A 21,975-nucleotide genomic window follows, 5' to 3' on the forward strand; every position below is an offset into this window, starting at 1 on the left:
CCTTTACAGATAGTGTTTTTCCCTCTGGCTTTTTATCAGAATTTTTTTCTTCTTTTTTTTGTATCTTTTTGTTTCCATATATATTCTGCTTATGTAAGAATATTTTTATTTTTTATTTTCTGAAATTTGAATATTTGCATACGTGATTTATTTATTTATTTTTTTTTTGACATTTATCCTACTTGCTGTTCTCTGAGCTTTTTGGATCTGTGGTTTGGTGTCTGACATTAATTTTGGGGGAAGTTCTGTCATTATCGCCTCAAATATTTCTTCTGTTCCATCAAGGATTTCTTCTCCTTCTGATATCCCTACTGTGTGCATCTACACCTTTTGTAGTTGTCCCACAGTTCTTAAATATTCCGTTCTGCCTTCTCTTCCCCCCGCACCCCACCATCCATCCTCCAGTCTTTTTTCTCCATGCTTTTTTTTTTGGAGACGGAGTCTCCATTCTGTTGTCCAGGCTGGAGTGCAATGGTACAATCTTGGCTCACTGCAACCTTCGCCTCCCGGGTTCAAGCATTTCTCCTGCCTCAGCCTCACTCCTGAGTAGCTGGGATTACAGGAGTATGCCATCATGCCTGGCTAATTTTTGTATTTTTAGTAGAGGTTGGGTTTCACCATTTTGGCCAGGCTCTCTCGAACCCCTGACCTCAGGTGATCTGCCAGCCTCGGCCTCCCAAAGTGCTGGGATTACTCTTCCCAAAGGGTGGAAGAAGCCACCACACCTGGCTTCTTCATGCTTTTCTGTTTGGAAAGTTTCTATTGTCATATCCTTAAGCTCAGAGATTCTTTCCTCAACCAAGTGCAAGTGTACTAATACGCCCATCAAAAAGCATTCTTCATTTATGTTAGAGTTTTTGATATCTAGCATTTAATATATATTTTTTAGAATTTCCATCTCTCTGCTTACATTACTCCATTTGTTCCTACATGTTGTCTACTTTTTTTCTGAAAGCCCTTATCATATAAAAATAGCTCCGTTTTTAATTCCTTATGTAATAATCACAACATTCTTACCATATTTGATTCTGGTTATGATGCTTCAGTCTCTTCAAACTGAAAATCATTTTTTTTTTTTTTGCCTTTACAAATATGTCTTGTAATTTTTTTGTTGAAAAGTGACTATGATGTGTTGAGTAAAAGGAACTACAGTAAATAAACCTTAAGTAATATGGTGGTAAGGTGTCAGGGAGTGGAAGCATTCTGAGTCCTATGATTAGGTCTCAGTCTTTTGGTAAGCCTATACCCCTGCATGGTAAACTTCAGCAGTGTTTTCTCAGTTGTTTCTCCCTCTTAACGATGGGCAGAATTGCTAAAGGGGACTAGAGTGGTATATTTCCCTTCCCCACATGGAAGGCTAGAGCTAACTGGAGCTGGATATTTTCCTTCCCCCAAGTCAGTTAGGCTTTGATAAAACCCCACTGGGTTAGGCTGTAGTAAAACAGTTTCTCCTTGCCCAACCAAAAAAAGAAAAAAAGTTTCTTCTGCAGCCAGGGCTTGTTAAGAACAGAATGCTCTGCTGTATTTCAAAATGGTTGCTTTCCCATCCCCCAGCCAGAAGCATGAGGGGATTTTTCTCTGATAGTCACTGTGAGTTCACCTTTGTGAGTATACTATACTAGTCCTACTGGAAGTATAATTCACAAAGGTATGAGGGCTCCTCTATGACTGGGTTCCCCTGGAGTTTTTGATGCTCAGGCTTGTCCACAGTGAGCCTTCAGCATTTCATCAATTACAGTTTAGGTTTTCCTACCCCAGCACTGGTTCCCAGAGGTTTCTGCTCTGGTTATTATTCTCTGTATCTTCCCATCTGTCTCTCCAACTTTGAGGGCAGCAGTTTTCCCTGTGTCCTCATTTCTGAGGAATTTAAGAAGAGTTGTTGATTTTTGTTTGTTCAGCTTTGTACTTGTTATTAGGATGCAGTGGCAAGTTCTAAGCCCCTTATATGAGACTAGAAACTCTGCGTGCTTTTAAAATTCATTGCTGTGTAAAAATATCAGTTTGCTTATGCTTTATTTTCTGGGTTAAGTTACATGATATAAAACGTGCACATTTGAGGATTTGAGAAGATCTCTAGGTGAATTCCTATATTTCAAGGGACTATTACACTACTTACTCCTTGCACAAAAGATATTCAGAGTTATGCAGTTTATAAGCTATACCCAGCACCCTAAATAGTACTGTAGGTACTGTATAAATACCATAGATATTTAATAAACATTTGTGGAATCATCTATAAATGAATGAATGAAAGGTTTCCCTGGAACTTCTTGAATTCTTCCCATTTTCACCAGATCACTCCCTAGTTTTTAATAAACTCGATTTGTCCTGAGAAAGATAGAGGAAAGGAATTGTTCTAACTTTTAATATTGTTATTAGTTGTTAACATATTAACTTGGTCTGAATCTGAACCTGGAAAACGTTTCTGTTGATTTTCAGTTTGAAAGTACAAAATTCAGAAACTCGCAAAACTCTGTGTAGGAGTGTTCTATGCAATAACCACTCTAAGTCTTCCAAACAGTGACAAAAATTGCTAAACTGACAAACATAAAACGAAACACAAAACTAAAATGTGAGTAGCTTATTTGTTTAGTAACAAGAGTTAAGTGCATTATTTTGTTGTAGATTACTTTTTGCATACTTTTATTCTCAGGCTGTCTTTCTCTGTTATCCAGGACTCTAGGTTTCCCCATTCCCTTGTTCCCTTCTTTACCCAACCTAGGAGTACATGAAGAAAAATACTGAATTTTAAACTAAATAAATTTTAAGAGGTGAGATATATATTTGGGCAAATTTAACATGAGGGACATATTATCCAAATAACATTTAGTTGACTTTAAATGGAGAGAGATATATATAATTTTTTTTTTTTTTTTTTTTTGAGACAGGGTCTCACTCTGTCGCCCAGGCTGGAATGCAGTGGCGCGATCTCGGCTCACTGTAAGCTCCACCTCCCAGGTTCACGCCATTCTCCTGCCTCAGCCTCTTGAGTAGCTGGGACTACAGGCGCCCACCACCATGCCCGGCTAATTTTTTGTATTTTTTAGTAGAGATGGGGTTTCACCGAGTTAGCCAGGATGGTCTTGATCTCCTAACCTCGTGATCTGCCCACCTTGGCCTCCCAATGTGCTGGGATTACAGGTGTGAGCCACTGCGCTCGGCCTAAATGGATTTATTTAGGTAGCAGCTCTGTTCTACTAATGTGCCCAGTAGTTAATTACTATTTGTGCTAGACTGCCATCCCCAGCCTTCAGCTTAACTATTTTTTACTGAGCTCTGGTTCTAGAGCAGCAGACTAAGAAAATTATTAATGCTAGAGAAGGGTAGTAAGAGGGTGAAGGGGATTTCGAAATCATGTCATGTAAGGAGTGATTGAAAAGAGAAGGATGTTTCCCTAAGGAAAAGAAGACTAGGGTAGATTCTATATCAACATTTATCTCAAAACCCTTAGCATGGTCCACAAGCCCTGAATCATCTGTCTTCCACTTACTTCTCCAGCCTCATCTTGCAAACATTCTCACTTTCTGTGTTTCAGCTCTTCTGGCACAGTTTGATACCTCCTTTTTTAGGCCTTTTGCATATACATTCCTTTGGCTAGGAAGATTCTTCTCTGCTTTTTGGCCTATTTCCTACTATAGATCTCTGTTCACATATTACTTCCTCAGGGAAGCCCCAAAACAAATCAAAAGTTTCTAGCTCAGGTTTCCCTTTCAGCAGTTATTTCATTTGTGTCTCTCATGCTAGACCATAAGCTTCAAGATATAAAGGACCGTGGTTGTTTTGCTAACCATTGTCTCACCTAACACAGTGCCTTGTATGTAGCAGGTAGGCAACAAATACTAAGTGAATGAACATCCATGCTTATTCTGGCTAAATTGCTGTTTCAACTCAAATGCCCAAAATTTCTTAAAAGCCCACACAGAAACAGTAACAACAAAAAAGATAGGTGACATGAGTGAATAAGGACTGGGCATAATAGGAATTTATGAAAACTGTAGAAAATTGAAGACAGCATGCCTTGTATAAACGCATTCAAAAGTCAAATGATTTTGAAATGCTGTGATGACAAAGTATAACATGTTCATATATCACATTTGGCTATAGGCTGCCAGTTTGCAACACCTATCTTAAGTAAATTGCTATATTAATTATATATAATATTGTAGAGGGCATTTCATTCCATGAGAAAATGCTCACATATACTAAAAAAAAAAGCATGCTCCGGGATACCTTATTGGTGGATTGAAAAACAAAAATAAAACATTTTTCAAAGCATGCTAAATACAACAGTGGCATTCTCATTTAAAAATACACAGAGAAAACACTGTGTAAAGGTTTGTACTAAAATTCCAACAGTGGCTATCTCTAGCTGATAGAATTATATGTTCTGGTATGTGTGCTTTTTTGTATTTTCTTAGTATCCTACAACAAACATGTATTGCTGTTGCACTCAGAAATAAATTGTTTTTACAAAGTAGAGAAGTAACTCAGGTGTCAATGTGGCGGATAGAGTATAATAGGATCAGAGGCGGGAGATTGACTATTGCAATAATATGGGTGAAAACTCATGAAAGCCAAATTAAGGCAGTGGCTGGGAGGACAGTGGTTATCAGCGTCACCTGGTCCTCTCTGCCTAAACATATGCTTCAATTTCTACTTGATTATAATTGCTTATGTTGGGCAAACTTTCAGGTGGAAAGCAGAGCACAAGCCACTGGCTCCCTGTTTTGTTTATTTTTTAGCATTTGTTGGCATTTAGTGAAACTCTTTCCCTGTGGCTTCAAGCCACCAGGACACAGGTCCTCCCCACCACCGCCTTAATCTTTTCCCAAGCTCTTCTGCTACATAATTTGGCCTTCAGGATGACAGGCTGCTTTAGGAGCTTTTCCTTCTCCAGCACTTTGTAGTAGCTCTAGAAGAACACAGAAAAGAACACTGTGGCAGGTACCAACTCCTTGATGGGAATGAGGAAAGATGCCTGCCAACCTACTTGCTAAAACCAAGGTACAGTATGTTTCTGCCCGGACACTAAGGGGACACTGGTTGCCCCCATGAGTGAATCAAGACCAGTAGATTCTGAGGACTCCAGCACACTAGAGAAGAGCTGTGAGCTGTGTTAGGATGTGACCCTAGTCTCAGGGAGCTCCCTTTTTTTGAATTCCCAAGTATTCCTGGCAATATCTATGCCTTACCTCTTGGAATTTCAATCTTGAGTAGAAACCCAGGAAATATTTCTCAATTCATGCGGTATCTTCCCCTTCTGCAGTATCATTGAGACTGCCTGTTTTCCTGTAATGATTTCATTCTTAGGCAGGTTCACTCTACATGATGACCAAAGGCCAGATGCAGCTTGTTTTTTTTTTTAATTATTATTTCAAAAGCAGGTGCCTTTTTCTCGATAGTGCTAGCCCAAATGGTGAAACTATCTCTGATTAACTTCAGTTTTGTTAATCTGCCCATTCCTGAACGAATCACTATGGCTGAATGATAGGATACTTTGGCTAGCCTGATTTGTGGGCCCATCCTGTGGTATAAAAGTCAGAATTAGGTAATGAACAATTGCATCTGCAGAAAGAGGGACAGGTCTACATTAGGACATGCTCTCAAATCTCAGTGGCCTAACACAAAAGAATGCATATGAACTGCAGCTCAAGTGTCTCTAATTGGCAAGCAAGTATCCTCCAAGTGAAGAGTCAGGAAACTCTAGCACAAGTGTCTCTAATTGGGAAGCAAGTCTCCTTCAAGTGAAGATTCAGGAATCCAGGAGCCCTATCTTGTGGCTTCGCCATCTTTAACACATAGCTTCCAGTGCAAATCTGCTCATCTGCCTCAAGTTGGTAGGGAGTGGGGATATACTGGATTGCTCATGTCATGTTTCCATGGGCCAGAGCTGGAATAGGAGCACATCACTTCTACTCACATTCCACTGGTTAGAACCGAATTAGCACACCTAATCCATATACCTAATTGGAAGAGAAGCATGGAAATACAGCTGTGTGGCCAGAAGAATTTAGTATCTGCGAGAATCTACTATTCTGATCACTAAACATGTATTTTTACCTGTCTTTCCACACACAGAACATACCCTGTCTCAAAGGAGACAATCTGAAGTTTTAACCAGTTACTGGAACAGGTTCAAAGTCTAGGATTTTCAGAAAATGTGCAGCTCTCTTCATTAGGTACAGATGTGACCTAAGAACTAAAAAAACAAATTATCTTTATTGTCACCCCATCCCTACAAATCCAATATACAGTGGTAACTCAGAGATAGGTAACTATAATACATTCTCTCATTCAGAAAAGAAAAATGTGATATGAGCAATACTCTTCATGTATAATGAGGTAATACTGCATAAACATTTTGTGGCCCATCCCCTGGAGACTGAAGAAAGTTCTGATGAGACCCCAATTCTAGTCTTCAGGAAAAACTCCCTGTCCATTCCTCTGTACAGCTCCTGATATGAGCTTCTGAAATGTTCTTTTATCATTCTCCGCGGCCACATCATATGTGGGTACTGGAGAGCTGTTAAGGTTTAATGCTCTATTCTTCTACTTAGGCAAGCTTGGGGTTGGACAGTTACCCTCTGTTTTAATACCCAAACAATGATATTTGAACCAGATTTGGTATGATTAGTAATAAAGTTCCTCTAAAAATGTAGTCTTCTGATTGATTTGCTTCTAGTAACTACACCCAAAGTTCTTTCTTACATAATTATCAAGCCTAATTTACTGCTTTGGTTCCTTGCTCCTATGCCAGTTCCTTTAGACCTTTATCATAGCTATCTTGAAGCCATCTACAATAATGACTTTGAATGGAAAGACCAAACCCTTTTCCTAATCTTTGCTGCAGGACTTAATCTCAAGGGTAACTATACTCAAGACCTCTTCTAGTTTTTTTTTTTTTTTTTTAATATGTTAGAAGTCTTAAAAAGTCACCTTTTCCAACCCTCCCTGAGAAATATTCCCGTACACTCTCACTTCTGCCAAGTATCTCCTGAGTTTCTTTAATAAAAATTTACTAAAAGTAAAATATAAAATTCAACACGTAGTATTACTTTTGCTCTTTTCAATCATTTCCTCTGGAGCTAATCTAAATAGGTGATCTGATTTTGATTTATTTCAGGTGACAGCTTTACTAATTACTTTGCCACTGCAAACATGGGCCTCCTTTTTCCAGCCTCCAAATCACATTCTCTACCACCTGCTACATCATAACTAAGCTGATGTAACATATTTTAGGTTATTGTCTTAGCAGTACTCCACTTCTGGTACCAATTTCTGGACTAGCTATGGTCATTCTAGCTCCTATACATATAAATTCTCAAATCTCAATTTTTTCTCTTACAAGAAGTCCAAAAAGGAGTGTTTCTAATTGTGGTGGCTCTCTTCCAAGTAATGTTTCAGCCACTCCTTCTTCTCTTTTCTGTCTTTGGCATCTCCAATATACAGTTTTCAAGGTCACCATGCTGAAAGGCATCAGTTTGATGAAGAAAGAGTAAGGGAGAATAGGACTTCATTAATTCTAAAAATGAGCACATCATTTCCATTCATATTTCATTGGCTAGAAGTAAATCACAGCCAGGCACAGTGGCTCTGGCCTGTAATCCCAGCACTTTGGGAAGCTGAGGCGGGGGAATCACCTGAATTCGGGAGTTCGAGACTAGCCTGACGAACATGGAGAAACCGTGTCTCCACTAAAAATACAAAATTAGCTGGGTGTGATGGTGCATGCCTGTAATCCCAGCTACTTGGGAGGCTGAGGCAGGAGACTCGCTTGAACCCGGGAGGCGGAGGTTGCGGTGAGCTGAGATTGTGCCATTGCATTCCAGCCTGGGCAACAAGAGCTAAACTCTGTCTCAAAAAAAAAAAAAAAAAAGTAGTTCATCACATGACTACAACCAACTACAAGGAAAGCTGTGAAATTTAGTTTAGCTGTGTGCCCAGGAAGAAATAAGTTTCATGGGCTAGTCAGTTCCTGCCAGAGGTTCTAGCGGGGGAAAAAAAAGTTAGATAAAAATAAAAGAAAGTGACTTTACGGGCCTTGTCCATGTTAGTAGTTTTGAACTTTATCCTACTACTGAAATAGGATCATCATTTCACTATTATACTAATGAGCAAAAAACTCATTTTCTTCCAAACAATGAGATTACTTTATGGAGAGTATTTTTGGTAGCATGATAGACACGGAAACTAGACTGCAGAGTGCTGACAAGTCAATTTCAGAAAACAAAAAAGACACTGAACGTAGAAGACTTTTTTTTTTTTGAGGTGGAGTCTCGCTGTGTTGCCCAGGCTAGAGTGCAGTGGCACGATCTCAGCACACTGCAACCTCCGCCTCCCGGGTTCAAGCGATTCTCCTGCTTCAGCCTCCTGAGTATAGAATACTTTTTAAGGAAAGACAGTTTGCTTGTGAAGGAAACAACTGAAAGCTACAGAAGAATTAGCTAAGGAACCAGAATTTGTAGAAGGTTGACAACGGAAAAGATAATTACTGGATGAGAAAGAGGGGTATTGGAACTAGAATATGTATGAAGAGTTAATCTCACATATGAACAGGGAGTCTCTCATTCCTGGATACTGGAGAAAAGGAAATCTCAGGAAATTTCTAGCACTTGGAAAACTGTGAAATTATAAGTTAAAAGTCATATAATGAAATGGGCTAGGATTTAAAGACTGCAAAAAGTATTCAAGTGGAAAGGGAGAAAAAGATGCTGAAGAATATACAAAGTAGGAGGGAGGGATGCAGCTGAAATTATAAAATCTAAATCAGTAGTGGTGAGATACACAATGCAGTGCTTTGTTCTACACTGGAACTCAGCAACGACCGTAGGAGAGGAATAGGCAGATGGTTACCACTCTGCATATATATTTACTATAGCAGTTATTACACTGTAAAGCCCCTGGAAACAGAGAATTTGATTCCACAAATTATGCACACAGTAGGCACATGATGAATTTTTGTTTGAATGATTTAGTCATTGCCAATTCTGCCATGGTACTCTGTAGAGTACTGGCAACTGCCCACATTTCATATGGTATGCCAATGCTAAAAAGAAAAAAATGCTAAAAAAAAAAAAAAAATCCAGGCATATTCAGCTAAACTTAGCAGTCTTAAAATGGCAACTATGTCAGCTGAGACATACTTTTAATCTTGTGCCAGTACATCTGTCTTTGATGTTTGCTTCATTTTCCTTATGCCACTATACTCCCACTAGACCAGAAAGGGATAATTCTGAGTTCAATGGGCTCCACTATCATTTCAAAAGTCCTGAAAGTTCTTTAGACACCTAAAAATGAACCCACAACCCCCATCACAATATTCCTTCCGAGAGAAGTATACCGACAATAATCATTATTTATGCCTGCTTCGAAGTTGAATCTAAGAGGGCCAGAAGAGCTAAATCAGGGTGATTCAGAGAATCGTCTCAAATTCTGGCACAGACCACGCATCCTTCCCGTGTCTTCCTCCCCTCGTAAACTTGAGGTGTGATGATCTTAGACATCTCCTAATCGACTGCCTTCATATTACACACGTGTAAACTCGTAGGGGATGTCTATGAGCCAAGCTTAAACTTAGGTAAAGAAGGCTCTTTTCCCAACACGACGCCATCTCTCATGATCCAAAGCTTTATCTCTCGATTTGGCGGTCGAAAAAAACGACCAGGAATAAAACTACGTACAGCAGTCCAGAACGAGGCCCCACCTCCCGTCTGGCGGACGGGCCTCCAGTCAACAAAGTGTCTGGACCGCGCTTCCGCACCTCACACTGCCCGGGGCCGGCTCCTCTCCAGCCTCCCCGTACTCCCCACACATCGCAGCACAGCGCGCCCACGGGGTCCGAGACCCGGCCCTCGAAATCTCACTTTCGCCTTTCGGCCGCCCGCGCCCCACGGCTCAGGCGACGGCTGATGGCGTCACTGCACTTCCGCCTGCGGCTGCGTTCTAATCACAAGCCAGGAAGGAAGAAGGGAGGGCTGCAGGGCTGTGTGTGCGGGAAATAGAGAGGAAAGAGAAGAAATCCGGGAGCTCGCGGGCGCTCCGGCTGCAATCGCGCCCCCCTTATCTGTCCCCGCCGTTCCCCTTCGGAACGTGCCCCAGGCACACTTCCCCGTCTTTCTAGTCTCCTCTTCTCTGGTTCTCCCGACACCCGGTCTCCCTCTTAAACGCCTCATCCCCCTTCCCTTGCTCCCTCCCTCTCCCTCCCTCCCATCGTCAGGCTCCCCGCCCTTAGTATCGCGAGACGAGGTGAGAGCTGGCGGAACGGCGGCGGCGGCGGCGGCAGTAGAGGTGACCGAGGCGGTGGCGGCGGAGGCGGCACCGATTGCTGTGTCGGCCCCAGTGCGGCCGAAGTCGCGGTAGAGCGTAGCCCCCACGCCCCTCCCCCGTCCGCGCCCTCCCTCTTTCCCTGGGGATGGAGAAGGCGACGGTTCCGGTGGCGGCGGCGACGGCTGCAGAAGGAGAAGGGAGCCCCCCGGCGGTGGCGGCTGTGGCGGGCCCCCCCGCGGCGGCGGAGGTCGGCGGCGGCGTTGGCGGCAGCAGCGGAGCTCGCTCGGCCTCGTCTCCTCGTGGGATGGTGCGAGTCTGCGACCTGCTCCTGAAGAAGAAGCCGCCGCAGCAGCAGCACCACAAGGCCAAGCGTAACCGGACTTGCCGACCCCCTAGCAGCAGCGAAAGCAGCAGCGACAGCGACAACAGCGGCGGCGGTGGAGGCGGCGGTGGAGGCGGAGGTGGCGGCGGCGGCACCAGCAGTAACAACAGCGAGGAAGAAGAGGACGACGACGACGAGGAAGAGGAGGTTTCTGAGGCAAGGGCCTGGTTTCAAAGGAAGGAGGGAGGAAGGGACTGTAAGGGATAGGGGCCGAAGGTGGGAGGGGACTTTCAGTGGGACAGATTCCAGTGGGTTGATCTCTTAGGGGCCAGGCTTTCGACTGCCCCCTTTCTTCCCTCGGCCTAAATCGTGAGGTGTGGGAATGTGGGGGAGGGTAGCTGACACGTGGGGGTGGGAGGACTACGGAGTTCACAGAGTTGGTGAACAGCCTGTTATCATGGCATGGCTCACATGGTTAAGGATGGAGAGAATTGGTTAGATTCCCTGTTTGCACGCCGGGGGGTGGGGGGGTGATCTGCCTGGGGCCAGTAGGGCCACCTTAGTCTGGGACGGGATCGGGATCAAAGCGGGAGGAGTAAAATAATAGGTAGATGAGTCTCTTGGGGACCAACTAGGAGGTTGATCAACTTCTCTCAGTTGTGAGGTGGAGGGGAGCAGTTTGAGGGGGACGTAAGGTTGTAATGGACTCAGAGCTAAGTGTTTGTGTATGTGAGGGACACGTGAGAAGCTGTACTTTTCCATACTGTTCTGCAGGGTTTTTCATAACTATCCTGGCTGCTGAAGTAACTTCACTTCCTCGATCTCCCAAGGATTTTCGATGAGCTGATGCTGTATTTGTATACATTTGTCAGTAACTTTAAATAATTATAAATGACCATATACATTTGTAAGTGGATGAAAAATATATTTGATCCTTACACGTACATACATACCTGTCTTCAGATGTCTCCTTAGTGAATTAGAATTAAGCTAGGACCTGTTGTCCCATAATATGGGACAGCCAAAGAGTCGGCTTTGGAGCCAGGCCTGGTTGTGGTGAGTTGGAATAGGAAGGCCTCTCGGTTTGTCCTAGTGATCTGGTTTCATAATAACTTTGTAATTTTTCTTGGGTCCACAGACAGGCGGCGTTGCAGGACCTTATTCCTCACAGAAGCCCTTACAACCCAAAGGCTCAGTAAAACATACCATACTGACAACCAACTGAGAGTTAGCTTTACTAGTTATTAGCTCTTTTATCACTCTCTTGTCTCCTTCCTGAAATAGAATCTAGAAAAGTCTTTATCTGGAGAGGGAAATCTTTATCAGCAGAGGAAAAACAGCTTTGAAGACTGATTTTAAACTTAGTTCTAAGAGGAGACCAACGGATTCATCTAGAACTACCACTTACTATTTATTCTCTTCCACAAACATGGAACTTATTTTGATGCAAGTGTGGTTTTCTGAAAATTGGGTTTCTTGAATCCTGGTCTCTGTTGAAATAGAGAAGTACCTTTTAAAGGATTTGACACATGTCTATTTGTAGAAGACCAGACTCTCTTTTATCTCAGACTGGATGAAGTTACGTAGGTAGAGATATTAAGTGTTTAAGTATGTATGACAAAAATATGCCCCTCCTTGTTTCTATTCCCTTTTAGCCTGTTGGATTCTGAGAATAGGTTTGTATTGATAGACTTATATTGGCCTACTTGGATGTTTAGGATAGTGTGTTGCTCTGGCTGCATGTGAAACAAGGAAGAGAAAGATGTGATGGGATCCTTATCCCTAATAAAATTTGTTATGGTACTTAGAATCATTCAATTGTATGATTCTTCTCAAAGGTGAGAAACATTTTACAGATAAGTCAACCCTTTATTTTAAAAAGGAGGAAAACAAGGTTTAGAGGAAGGTGGTTGTGGTGGGTAGTAGCAAAAGTAGAAATCAAAGTTTTCTAATGGCTCAGACCTGCACACTTTTTAATGATAATTTATTTCCTTTTATCACCCTTCTGACATCATTCAGAAGAAATAGTTACTGAATGGCAAGGTAACACAATCATGCAGCTACAGGCAGAATACCATTACTTAAAATTTTAAATTCTCCTGAAAATATTAAGCTCTAGTTTAGAGCCAGGTTATGATAGTTGAATTCACTACTCACTGGGATATTCTGCTGCAGACTTCACATATCTAGGTAGTTTTGTCCATTGGAATACAGCCTAATAAGCAGAACTTTTAGTAATTCCTTAAATCATGAAGAATGGCTGTAAGTTTGTAGGTATGTTTATTTTGTGGGTCAGGTTTGTTTTCCTTTTATAATATAGGAATGATTATGTTGACTTTGACCAACTATGGTAGTATTTCTATGTTTTTTACATACCTTATCCTATCTTACATGGTATTAAACAATGGGTTTGTCATTTGTTATGAAGATGAGTCAGGAGAAATACGTGTAAGAAAGTGTACCCATTGGACGGGTGCGGTAGCTCACGCCTGTAATCCCAGCACTTTGGGAGACCGAGGCGGGCGGATCACCTAAGGTTAGGAGTTTGAGAGCAGCCTAGCCAACATGATGAAACCCCATCTCTACTAAAAATACAAAAAAATTAACCAGGCGTGGTGGCAGGTGCCTGTAATCTCAGCTACTTGGGAGCCTGAGGTAGAAGAATTGCTTGAACCCGGGAGGTGGAGGTTGCAGCGAGCCGAGATTGCACCATTGCACTCCAGCCTGGGCAACAAGAGCGAGACTCTGTCTCAAAAAAAAAAAAAGTGTACCCATTAAAAAAATTTATGCAGATGAGGGATGAGCAGACAAAAAGGTGTACAGGTTGTCTCTGCCCCATTTTCATCTTTTGACCAAAGTAAAGACAAATAAAACTGTAAGCTAAATGGAGTGAGTTGTGTAATGTTTTTCTTTTAATTACCATTTTACTGACATGTCAGCAGAAGCCTAACTTTCTGGAGCTAGGAAGTCTTGTGGCTAAAATCACAATGTTATCTTTTCTCTAATTCATTCTGTTATAGGCTACACCATAAAAAAAAGTAGATAAAATGATCTTTAAAATTATCCTTCCAGTAAAAATCATCAAAAGATTAAGAAGGAGGCCGGGTGCGGTGGCTCAAGCCTGTAATCCCAGCACTTTGGGAGGCCGAGACGGGCGGATCACGAGGTCAGGAGATCGAGACCATCCTGGCTAACATGGTGAAACCCCGTCTCTACTAAAAAATACAACAACAACAAAAAAAAAACTAGCCGGGCGACATGGCGGGCGCCTGTAGTCCCAGCTGCTTGGGAGGCTGAGGCAGGAGAATGGCGTAAACCCAGGAGGCGGAGCTTGCAGTGAGCTGAGACCCCGCCACTGCACTCCAGCCTGGGCGGCAGAGCGAGACTCCGTCTCAAAAAAAAAAAAAAAAAAAAAAAGATTAAGAAGGAATATGAAAGGTTATGGTTTTGTGGTATTTAACCTGAAAGGATAACTTTAATTTAACAAAAATATATAGCTTTGCTATAAAGAAATGCTATCTGAATAATCTCTGTATCTGCCCAAAGGGGAAAAATGGAAGGAAACGAGAATCAATTTAAATAAGAGCTTCATCTAAGTGTTGAACACTAAGAATATAATTCCTAGACATTGGAGTAGGTTATTGAGAATAGGATTTTACTTAAAAGTATTTCAGAATAGGTTAATCATGTCTTAGATAATTTGCATAACTTTGGGTATACCTGGAAACAAATACGACCAAGAGCTTCCTGCCTCCCTCTCCCCCTCTATTTGACACAAAATCTTAGATGTAAAATTGAAAATGCATAATTTTCTTGGTTTTCAGTGAGTGACTGACCAATATGGAAAATAAAAATGTATTTTCTAACATAAAAGCCATGATGCTCTTTCAAATTAGTGGACAAAATTAATTAAATTGCTTTTGAGTATTACAAGAAAAAAATCTTATAATTTCAAGAGTTGATATTTTATTTCAGAAATAACATTGCATTCTGTTAAATGCATTTTTGAATATGACTGAATGATCTTAGTATTTTTTTTTTTGGAGACGGAGTTTTGCTCTTGTTGCCCAGACTGGAGTGCAACGGTCTCTTCTCGGCTCACTGCAACTTCCACCTCCCAGGTTCAAGCAATTCTGCCTCAGCTTCTCGAGTAGCTGGAATTACAGGCATCTGCCACCACGCCTGGCTAATTTTTGTCTTTTTAGTAGAGACAGGGTTTTACCATGTTGGCCGGGTTAGTCTTGAACTCCTGACCTCAGGTGATCCGCTGGCCTCAGCCTCCCAGAGTGCTGAGATTACAGGCGTGAGCCACTGCGCACTGCGATCTTAGTATTTATTTTCTAAAGCAGAATTCAAAGGGGGAAAACATTTTTGTTGAAGATGCTTAAAGTATAAATACAGTAGGAGTTGATCAGAATTTCATCTATTTTTGTAAGTAACCTGTGACTAAATCAAGAGATAAACCTAGTGAAGAAATTTTAGACAAAGGGAGCCAATAAATGAATTAGTACTGACTTAGTATTGAAACGATTTGCAAGGCCAGGGAGGATCTGTTTACAGACAGAAAATGAGAGTTGAAAATGAGGGAAAGAGAAAAAATATTTCAGAATTAGGCTGTGTTCAGCTGCATTTGGAAACTTTTTTTTTTATTGGAAAAGTGCTATCTAAATTCCTCTTTTGTGATGCTTAGAATCCTAGATTAGCCCAGAGAAGCTTGCTTGTTTCATCTCTTAATTGATGTAGCAGTATTTGTAAACTAGATGTTAAGATCTTTGAAGCAGTAGTCTGTCTTAATTATAATTTATCTTGTCTTCTCTCCTGCTTAAGCACAGTACTAGAAAAAAACAAAACATTTTTAGTGAATAACTAGTACTTAGGGAGGATTCAGCATTCATTTAGGAAAAGAAGAGAAGGAATAGAAATTCTTCCCTTGGATCCTTCTCAGGGCTTCTGAATAGCTGAAGTTTAGATTTCAACATTTTCTAATTTCTTAATTCCTTTTCTTAGCGATGATGATCTTCTGTAAGTATTAAGGGGAAAGCCAGTTAAACTAATACGAATTGATTGTTGAATGCCTGGTAAGTACCTTAAGCCTCCTAAAATTTTTAATGAGTAAATAAAAATGAATACTTATTCAGTACCTACTGTTTGTGTAGGCTAGGTAAAGGTTAAAGGTACGGGTTCTGGAGCTTGGATTTAAATCCTTGATCCACTATTTACTAGCTTTGTGACCTTGGTCAAGTTTTTAAATCTCTACTGCAATTTCCTCATTTAAATGGTATAAATGGTAATGATAGTAGATTCTACTTTATAACATTGTTATGAGAGTTAAATGAGTTAATACAGTTTTCACGTATTCTCATTTTATTCTCGCCGTAACCCTATGAAGTAGGTGCTGCTATATTTCTTTCATTATTCAATAAATGTTTGGAGTTCCTACTATGTGCTAGGTATTGTGCTATACTGGGTGAGCAATGGTGAACAAAACTGTTGTAAGACACCTGGATTTAAAAATGCACCAATGAATAAATATTATAAGTTTGGGGAGGTATGAGAGTGAGCTTAAGTGGTTAAATGTACATCTTGAATAACGTGTGAGTTTCAGAAGTATTCAAGTGTTGGCAGGGAACATTCATTTTACAGGTAAACATACTGGCGTAGAAGGATTTTAGGCAACCTCATCAGGGTCACATAGCTAATAAATGTCAGAATGGGATTGAACCTGGGACTGTTAGATTCTAAGCCTTCTCATTCATTCATTTGTTCTCTCATTCGTACACTCTGTCATGCTGTATGGTGTTGAGTACCATATTTCAGATATTGGCAAATTCAGCTTGTATAAGGGAAGATGCTTTTCGGCATTTGGACAGCCATTGAAGACAAGTTGGTCACCCCAAGTTTTCTTTCCATTTCTTCTGAAAAATTCACTAAAAAAGAAAACAAATACAGAAAAGTATAGAAAAATAATCCATATTCCCACCACCTAGAATTAAGTTGTTAACAAGATGAAAACTTCATACTGGAAAACCACCCTTTCTAGAGGCAATTTACCGCTTTTTCCTTGCCTTTCAAAATATTTAGTTTTCAAGGTAATTGTTTCTTATTAATTTGAAAAAAAAAAGTTTCTTTTAAATAGAGATTATTAACTTGGGGTCTGGATAAGCTGTGAATCCTCTGATATTAAACAAAATATTTTGTTGAAGGTGCTTATAAGGCTTTATTTTTCTTCCTTTCTGCCCTAGCCCCATAGTATATGTGCAGAATTTTCATTAGATCCTCAAAGAGATCTGGTACCCCCCTCCTCTCCCTTCTACCTTGTTACTTTAAAACATTCTAACTACAGATTTAGTGGGGAATTTGGTCATTTATTTGGATTAGTAAGAGTTTGGAAACTGCTTCTAACTAAGCAGATAATGTGATAACAAAGAAGGCCTATTTGTGAAGCAATGGGTCCAAGATTGATCTCATCTTTCTGGTAAACCAGCCTATGCCTACTCTCTTTTCTCTTATATCTTCATGTTTTGCCCTTTAATTAATGAAGCAGTTTACACTGTGTGCTGTGGACTGTCATACCTGAAAGCAAAGGCCTTGTCTTACTCATCTTTATATCTCCTACTACATAGTACCATGTGTCTTATGTAAGTCTTTGCATCTCTGCTAGGTTCTCATGAAGTCTCATCTCTGTAGTAAGAATAACTCATAAACATTTCTTATTAGCCACTTAGTGTGGGAAATCTTTGGGACTTCAAGTCTTGAGGTAACAGAACTTGGTTGCAGCTCTTATTTACAGTAGACCCCTGTGGGATGTTTTAATTGAACCCTTATTTTTAGTTTAGTCATTTTTAACTTCACCAACTTAACTGGAATTAGTATTGTGAAAGTTTTCAGTGTTTAATAATCATCAAAGTAGCATATTTTGACTCCCAGAAATTCGCTAGACTATAGCCTGCTTCTGCTGTTACCTGATTATGCCATCCAGTTGATTAGGAAAACAATTTTTAGGTCCTTGAGGCAGTGCAGTTGCGTTTATGACAGTTTATCTGAATTTTTATAAGGATAATTTAGTGGGTTAAAAAATGTGGATTTAATGAGGACCTTCATAATTTTTCCATACTTGACCACCGATGAAAAGGAATTTTTACTTCACATTGGTATGTGAAGTAGTGCCTGCTGGTACCACTTATATTTTTGTTAGGACCAGTAGGAGGCACCAACATCTATGGTGTAACCTACACCAAACCTAACTTTTTTCAGCTTTCATCTTTTCAAAAAAAAAAAGTAAGTCATTAGGGAATTGAAGGTGGTGGGTAAATGCGAATACCCTTCTAGTCCGTTGAACCTTACCTATCTGGTAGAGTTATGCCCATCTACTTCTTACCCAGAAGCAAAATACTCTTTCTGACTTAACAGTGCTTCACTTCTTAACATTTTTTTTGTCTTTAGAAATTATTATTATTCATTCATGATGGGATGTAGAGTTGTGGGACCATATAGGTATTATTTTTATAATGATTTATAATTTGGGGTTTCAGTTATTGAAAAGGGAAATATTAACTGTGATTTTCCCCAAGCATGCTGTGATACTTCAATTAATATAGCTCTGATTATCGAAAGCATAACTTAGAGTGCCTTCTGTCCTATGAAACTCATAAACATTACATGATGTTTTAAAGGGGTCAACTTTTTGTGTGTGTGTAGAGATGGCATCTCACTTTGTTGCCCAGGCTGATCTTGAACTCCTGGCTTCAAGTGATCCTCCTGCCACAGCCTCCCAAAATGCTGTGGGATTATAGGCGTGAGCTACCACATCCAGCCTGGAGTTAATTTTTAAGTTTACTTCTGAGTGAGACTAGAGATAAAAGGGGAGAAGAAAATGTAAAGATTTTACATTTGAAACACCAGAGTGCTAAAAATACAAAAATTAGTGGGGCGTAGTGGCTCCCACCAGTAAGTCTCAGCTACTTGGGAGGCTGAGGCAGGAGAATTGCTTTAACTCGGGAGGCAGAGGTTGCAGTGAGCAGAGATCGCGCCACTGCACTCCAGTCTGGGCAACAGAGTGAGACTGTCTCTAACAACAACAACAACAACAGCAAGCATTAGAGTACTTGAGGAACTCCTATTGGAGCCATTTCTAGTGTCTTTATAAACAACTCTTTTTTCTTTTTTTTGAGACAAGGTCGTCCACGCTCCAGTTCAGTGGCGTGACCTCGAGTCACTGCAACCTCCGCCTCCCGGAGTCAAGCAATTCCCACCTCAGCTTGCCGAGTATCTGGAGTTGCAGCGTGAGCCACTGCTCCTGGCTCATTGTTTTGTATTTTTATTAGAGTCAGGGTTTCACCATATTTGCCGGGCTGGTCTCAAACTCCCAGCTCCAAGTGATCCACGCACCTCGGCCCCCAAAGTGCTGGAATTAGCAGGTGTGAGCTACTGTACGCAGCCTTTATAAACAATTTTGATATATGGTGAAATCTCTCAAAACTTGGGATTCAGAGTGAATTATGCCGATAAGAATGGGCAGCAAGATTGTTGAGAATAAATTGAAAAATATTAAATAGGTTTTTGTGAGTCAAGGGAAAAAAATGTGTTTTGAGTAAATGATCTGAAATACAGCATGCTTTTTTCGTAAAAGCTGAGTATAATGTAGGGTGAATTTAAGGCATTGGCGATAACCGGAATCATAATTCTCATTTTAAATAATGCTATGCTACATCTGCACAAAATAGATTATGTATATTTTTGGCTGCTGTACCATGAAAATGATGACTAAAACGAGAAGGTCTAGAGAGGGATAGGTTAAAAATGATGGTAGGGCTGGAGATGGAATCCATGATTGAGGAGGACTGTAGATTTTACTTAAATATATTTTATTTTTTATTTATGTTATGTTATGTTATGTTTTTTTTTTTTTTTTGAGACAAAGTCTCGCTCTGTCTCCCAGGCTGGAGTGCCGTGGTGCAATCTTGGCGTACTGCAACCTCCGCATTCCAGATTCGGGTGATTCTTCTGCCTCAGCCTCCCGAGTAGCTGAGGCTACAGGCGCGGGTGCCACCACGCCCGGCTAATTTTTGTATTTTTAGTAGAGACGAAGTTTCGCCATGTTAGTCAGGCTGGTCTCCAACTCCTGACTTTATGATCCGCCCGCCTCGGCCTCCCAGAGTGCTGGGATTACAGGCGTGAGCCACAGCGCCTGGCCGATTTTATTTAAGTATATTCTTATTGCTTATTACCTCATACTCAAACTCCTTATATCGTAGAGAATATCATAATGTGTACCAGATAGTGCTATTTCAGTTTAGAAAATAAATTCATTTTTTGTTTCTTGAGATCATTTGAAAGTACATTCTAGAAATGGCACACTTACGGAACTACTTTATGGCTGTGCATCTCTTGCAGGGAATTTTGCCTCCCCCTTTCCTCTTCCCAAAAATACTATTAGCTTGCCTAATTTAACCTTTCACTTTTTTTTATCCCCATCTTCTCCCACGAAAGAAAGGAATAGAAAAGAAAAATACGAAAGTGAAGAAATAAGAACCTGTTCTAAAGTTATTTCTTGGTCTGGTTTCTTTATGGATCATCTCTTAATTAGCTTAAAAACATTTGATTGAAACCTATTTTGGAAGTGGAAAGGTTCCATTAGTTTTGAATTTGGAATAAATATATGTTACCATAGAGATCTATTTTCCTTTCCCTCTTTCCTGTCAACCTAAATCTGAAGATTGGCAAGAAAAGGAAGCCCACCTGTTTGTGTTACAGTTGGTGTTACAAATGCCTTTGACCCCATTGTTGTCTCTTTCTTTCTCTATGCCATATTTATCTTTTTATGGCATTAATAATGAAAATAGTCTTGTGGCAAAGCCTCTAGTATAGCACATACTATACATTTATTGAGTATCTCCTGACAAACATTTATTGAGTATCTCCTATGTGTGGCTGTTTGCATTGTCTAATCTCAACTATTTCCTTCCCAATGAATGTGAAAAAAATTATATTTAAAATTATAGCTGTATATGTTAAACATGAGTAAGTTAAATTACTTTGTACATATTGTAGTTAGTAAAACTTACATACATGGAAACTTAGCACAATGTTAGAATTCAGTTTTCCATATGATTATTAGCTATTATCTCATCTTATTAGCTATGATTATTAGATAATAGTGATAATTATCACTAGTAGTATACTCTTTGAACTAAATTTATTTAAGAAGTGTTATTAACACCTAGCGAAATTACCTAGGGATTATAAGGGTTTTGACGAAATGGAGACATTATTTCTAGATTCATAAAATTTAAATTTTGTTGAGATAAAACTAGTTATAATTTAAAACTGAAGATGATTTTAGCCCTGTATAAGTCCTGTACTTTTTTTGTGCATCTGTGTTCATTTTTGGTGTAACTGTGTGCCTTTTGATCATAGGGATCATTTTGTTTTGGTTTTTGAATACTAGTAGGGTAAAGTTTATATCTTTTATGAGTGTTTCCTAGGATACTCAGTGATTTTTGATATTTTGTTTGTTTTTAAGATGAGGTCTGTATGTATGATTTTTCTAGAGTGTCCTTGACAACTAGGTTATACTAAAGAGTCATCCATTCTAAGTTTACCTTGAAGGTTTTATAGTAAGAAAGGAGAGTATCTATATTAATATACTTGTGATTGATGCAGGTGGAGGTAGGTTAAGATATGAGAGATTGAATTACAAGACAGTGTAGGATGAAAATTCTTAAGATTTTAAATATAGCACTACATGTAATTAAATGTAATTCATTAATTTATACCTATTTGTAGAAACACATATTTGCAGAAAACTTGACAAACTCAAAAAGATTTAAAGAATAGAAAAATCACCTATTATTCTCTCTTCAGAATTAATCATTACCTGAAATATGTGTTTTCATTCTTTTTCCTTGGTAGGTAGTAATCAAATTATCACAAGAGCAGAGGTACCACTTAGAAATTTTGCTTGCTGAAATTTTTATTGATGAGCTTTCTTCAAATATATCAGTTGAAGAGATGAGTCTTCAGATTATGATTTTTATATATTTAAAAATATAAACTAATGAGGGAATTTATACTTACAAAAATGTCTTCTAATACATAGGGCTTTTTATTCCATTCTTAGAGTAAATGCTGCTAACTAACAGTTGGTGTATATCAAATTTTTGTTTCTTGATGAGACTGAGTGCGTGTGTATGTGAGAGTAAGTTAATATTTGTCACATTATTTATTTACTTATGAATGTTCCATAATACATATGTTCATAATTTGATCTTTTATTTTGGTAGACATTTAGATTGTTTTCACTACATTGCTATTAGTGAAGTGAACATCCTTGTACAGTTATTTTTGAGTATTAAACTATTTCTTTGGGATGGATTACTGGAAATGGA

General features: G+C 39.8%; 1 protein-coding gene, 1 long non-coding RNA gene and 1 other non-coding gene across 7 annotated transcripts in view; 1 reads left to right on the forward strand and 2 right to left on the reverse strand.

Moving 5' to 3' along the window:
• Window positions 1-4,742: 4,742 nt before the first annotated feature.
• On the reverse strand, window positions 4,743-7,656 carry LOC117085507. 2 transcript variants are annotated; one of them, XR_004437984.1, is made up of 4 exons: window positions 7,346-7,656; window positions 6,086-6,199; window positions 5,193-5,289; window positions 4,743-4,912 (listed from the first exon to the last, which is right to left on the reverse strand). It is a non-coding gene; the product is annotated as an uncharacterized LOC117085507 (long non-coding RNA). The 2 variants fall into 2 exon arrangements; XR_004437983.1 differs by having other exon boundaries at window positions 4,743-5,289.
• LOC117086514 lies at window positions 5,010-5,140 on the reverse strand. Its single transcript, XR_004438412.1, has one exon. It is a non-coding gene; the product is annotated as a small nucleolar RNA SNORA3/SNORA45 family (small nucleolar RNA).
• Window positions 7,657-8,854: 1,198 nt separating the features above from the next.
• Window positions 8,855-21,975, forward strand: part of ANKRD17 (ankyrin repeat domain 17) — a 196,329-nt gene continuing 183,208 nt past the window's right edge. For 2 of the 4 annotated variants that reach the window (XM_033214471.1, XM_033214475.1), the window contains exon 1: window positions 8,855-10,804. In XM_033214471.1, coding sequence (XP_033070362.1) covers window positions 10,412-10,804 — 393 coding nt within the window. In that variant the 5' untranslated portion in view covers window positions 8,855-10,411. The remainder of the gene's footprint in view (window positions 10,805-21,975) is intronic. The other 2 variants (XM_033214474.1, XM_033214470.1) reach the window with 2 other exon arrangements.

This window comes from Trachypithecus francoisi, unplaced genomic scaffold, assembly GCF_009764315.1.
Source record: "Trachypithecus francoisi isolate TF-2019V2 unplaced genomic scaffold, Tfra_2.0 Lachesis_group1, whole genome shotgun sequence".
NCBI classification, from domain to species: Eukaryota; Metazoa; Chordata; class Mammalia; order Primates; family Cercopithecidae; genus Trachypithecus; species Trachypithecus francoisi.